This window comes from Aotus nancymaae, unplaced genomic scaffold (genome assembly GCF_030222135.1).
Source record: "Aotus nancymaae isolate 86718 unplaced genomic scaffold, 86718_ANA_hifiasm-v0.15.2.pri h1tg000003l, whole genome shotgun sequence".
Lineage (NCBI taxonomy): Eukaryota > Metazoa > Chordata > Mammalia > Primates > Aotidae > Aotus > Aotus nancymaae.
Window position 1 is genome coordinate 50,586,244 of NW_026988414.1, and position 2,416 is coordinate 50,588,659.

A 2,416-nucleotide genomic window follows, 5' to 3' on the forward strand; every position below is an offset into this window, starting at 1 on the left:
AAAAACATGTTGACTATACCTGGATGAAAATCTAGCAGTTAGTGAAGGTAAAAATTATTTTCTACATGAAGCAAAACTAAAAGTTAAGTAAACAAATTAAATATTATAGGAATAATTTAATTTTAAATAGCCCCTGAACAGTTTTTCAAGATTTTTAAGTATTTTTATTATATTGATATTACATAGTTTACATAAGTATCTTTACTATATTGGCATATATATTTTTATATATTATAACTTTATATCTTTCACTTGATTCATTATATTAATATAAATATAATTAATATTTATATTAAGTGAAGTCACTCAGCAAATAATTTTTATAAAGTTAAATGTCAATATTAAATTTAACTTTTAGCATAAAATTTTTCTTACTCATTCTTAATGCTGCATTGCATAAACTGTCCACTTCATTTTGTACATGAAGCATGGATAGAAATATAGCACATCCATATATACACATAATATATCTGTGTTATAAATTATCAGGAGGGATTTAGTTAGAAAAAGAAATCAAACAGGCCTCTCGAGGTTGAGAAAGGGAATGCAGTATTGAAAAGAAAACTGGTTGAGAAACTGAGAAACACTTCCCTAAGCCCATATAGAGAGTACATAAAGGGAAGCAAAAAAAAAAAAAAAAAGAAGTAGAAAAAAAATGCAGTTGCGTTCAGAAAATGGAAATTAGTATGTTCCCTATATATAAGGCTGTGTACAAACCAAAGTCTTCAGAGATCCTAGAGCCAGAGTTAAGGGTCATCCATCTGAACCAGCTCAGCAGCATCTGCAACATCTATCATGGTCTTGCCCTCATATTTACTGGTGGCCCTTGTGGTGCTCAGCTACAAGTCATTCAGCTCTCTGGGCTGTGATGTGCCTCAGAACCACAGCTTGGGTAACAGGAGGGCCTTGGTGTTCCTGGCACAAATGAGAAGAATCTCTCCTTTCTCCTGCCTGAAGGACAGACATGATTTTGGATTCCCCCAGAAGGAGTTTGATGGCAGCCAGCTCCAGAAGGCTCAAGCCATTTTTGTCCTCCATGAGATGATCCAGCAGACCTTCAACCTCTTCAGCACAAAGGACTCATCTGCTGCTTGGGATGAGAGCCTCCTAGAAAAACTCTACACTGAACTTTACCAGCAGCTGAATGATCTGGAAGCCTGTGTGATGCAGAAGGTAGGGGTGACAGAGACTCCCCTGATGTACGAGGACTCCATTCTGGCTGTGAGGAAATACTTCCAAAGAATCGCTCTATATCTGACAGAGAAGACACACAGCCCTTGTGCCTGGGAGGTTGTCAGAGCAGAAATCATGAGATCCTTCCTCTTTATCAATCAACTTGCAAAAAAGATTGAAGAGTAAGGTATGAGACTTGGTGCAACGTGGAAATGATTCTTATAGACTAATACAGGAGCTGACACTTCCACAAGTTGTGCCACTTCAAAGACTCTTGTTTCTGCTATAACCATGCCATGAGTTGAATCAAATGTGTCAAGTGTGTTCAGGAGTGTTAAGCGACATCCTGTTGAGCTGTATGGGAACTAGTCCCTTACAGATGGCCATACTGATGGATCTATTCATCTATTTATTTAAATATTTATTTATTTCACTATTTATATGAGTTAAATTTGTTTTGTTCATATTATATCATGTGAACTTTTACATTGTGAATTGTGTAACCAAATTATGTTCTTTATATTTATTATTTTGCCTTGTTTATTAAATTTTTACTATTAAATATTCTTATTTATGCTTTAAAATTGAACTCCAACCCTGGTTGTAAAAACTGATTAAAGAATGGATGGTACAATTCCTTTATCCATCCTTATTACATTCAAAGTATAAGTAAAAATTAAATTTGTCTAAATTAGGTTGTATATTGCCCTCAAGATAGCTAGGTGAACATAACAAATACAATTCCTGCTCTCTCGTATATCTGTTTTTTGTAGGGAAAGAAACCTAAAAACATTAATGATACTTAATATCAGTTATGTCAAATGCTATAATGAGAAGGAATAACCAATGAATTTCTCTCCCCACAAGGTAGACCAAGGCATGTGAGGAAGTAAAAATAAACCCAGAAATATCCTCTATATGCTGACTGGTAGACATCTAAGCACAAATGTGCACTGCCATTTGGATATAAGAGTTTGTGATTTATAAGGGATGCAATTGCTGGAAGTTCATATGTGGTAACTGAAAGCCCAGAAATGAAGGAGCTCATGTGTGGAGAGAGTGTAGAGGGAGAAAATGACTTAAATATGATTCTAAGGACATCCCACAGTTAAGAAAGGAAAGAGAAGAGCCACAAAGGAAACAGATGGAAAGGCCACACATTAGGACAACAGGTGAAAATACTAGGGAAAAAAGTTGATTTAAGAAAATTAATGTTCTGAAAAGAGGAATTAGTAGATTCACA

The 2,416-nt window shown here is 35.0% G+C and overlaps 1 protein-coding gene across 1 annotated transcript; it reads left to right on the forward strand.

Moving 5' to 3' along the window:
- The first annotated feature begins 795 nt into the window (after positions 1–795).
- Positions 796–1,374, forward strand: LOC105715626 (interferon alpha-8-like). The gene has a single exon (XM_012450033.2). It carries the CDS (start codon positions 796–798, stop codon positions 1,357–1,359), a length of 564 nt encoding a protein of 187 aa, XP_012305456.2. The 3' UTR covers positions 1,360–1,374.
- The last annotated feature ends 1,042 nt before the right edge of the window (positions 1,375–2,416 follow it).

What these genes read in the sequence shown, in the direction of transcription:
- LOC105715626 (XM_012450033.2), top strand. Translation starts at nt 796, where the DNA reads ATGGTCTTGCCCTCATATTTACTGGTGGCCCTTGTGGTGCTCAGCTAC.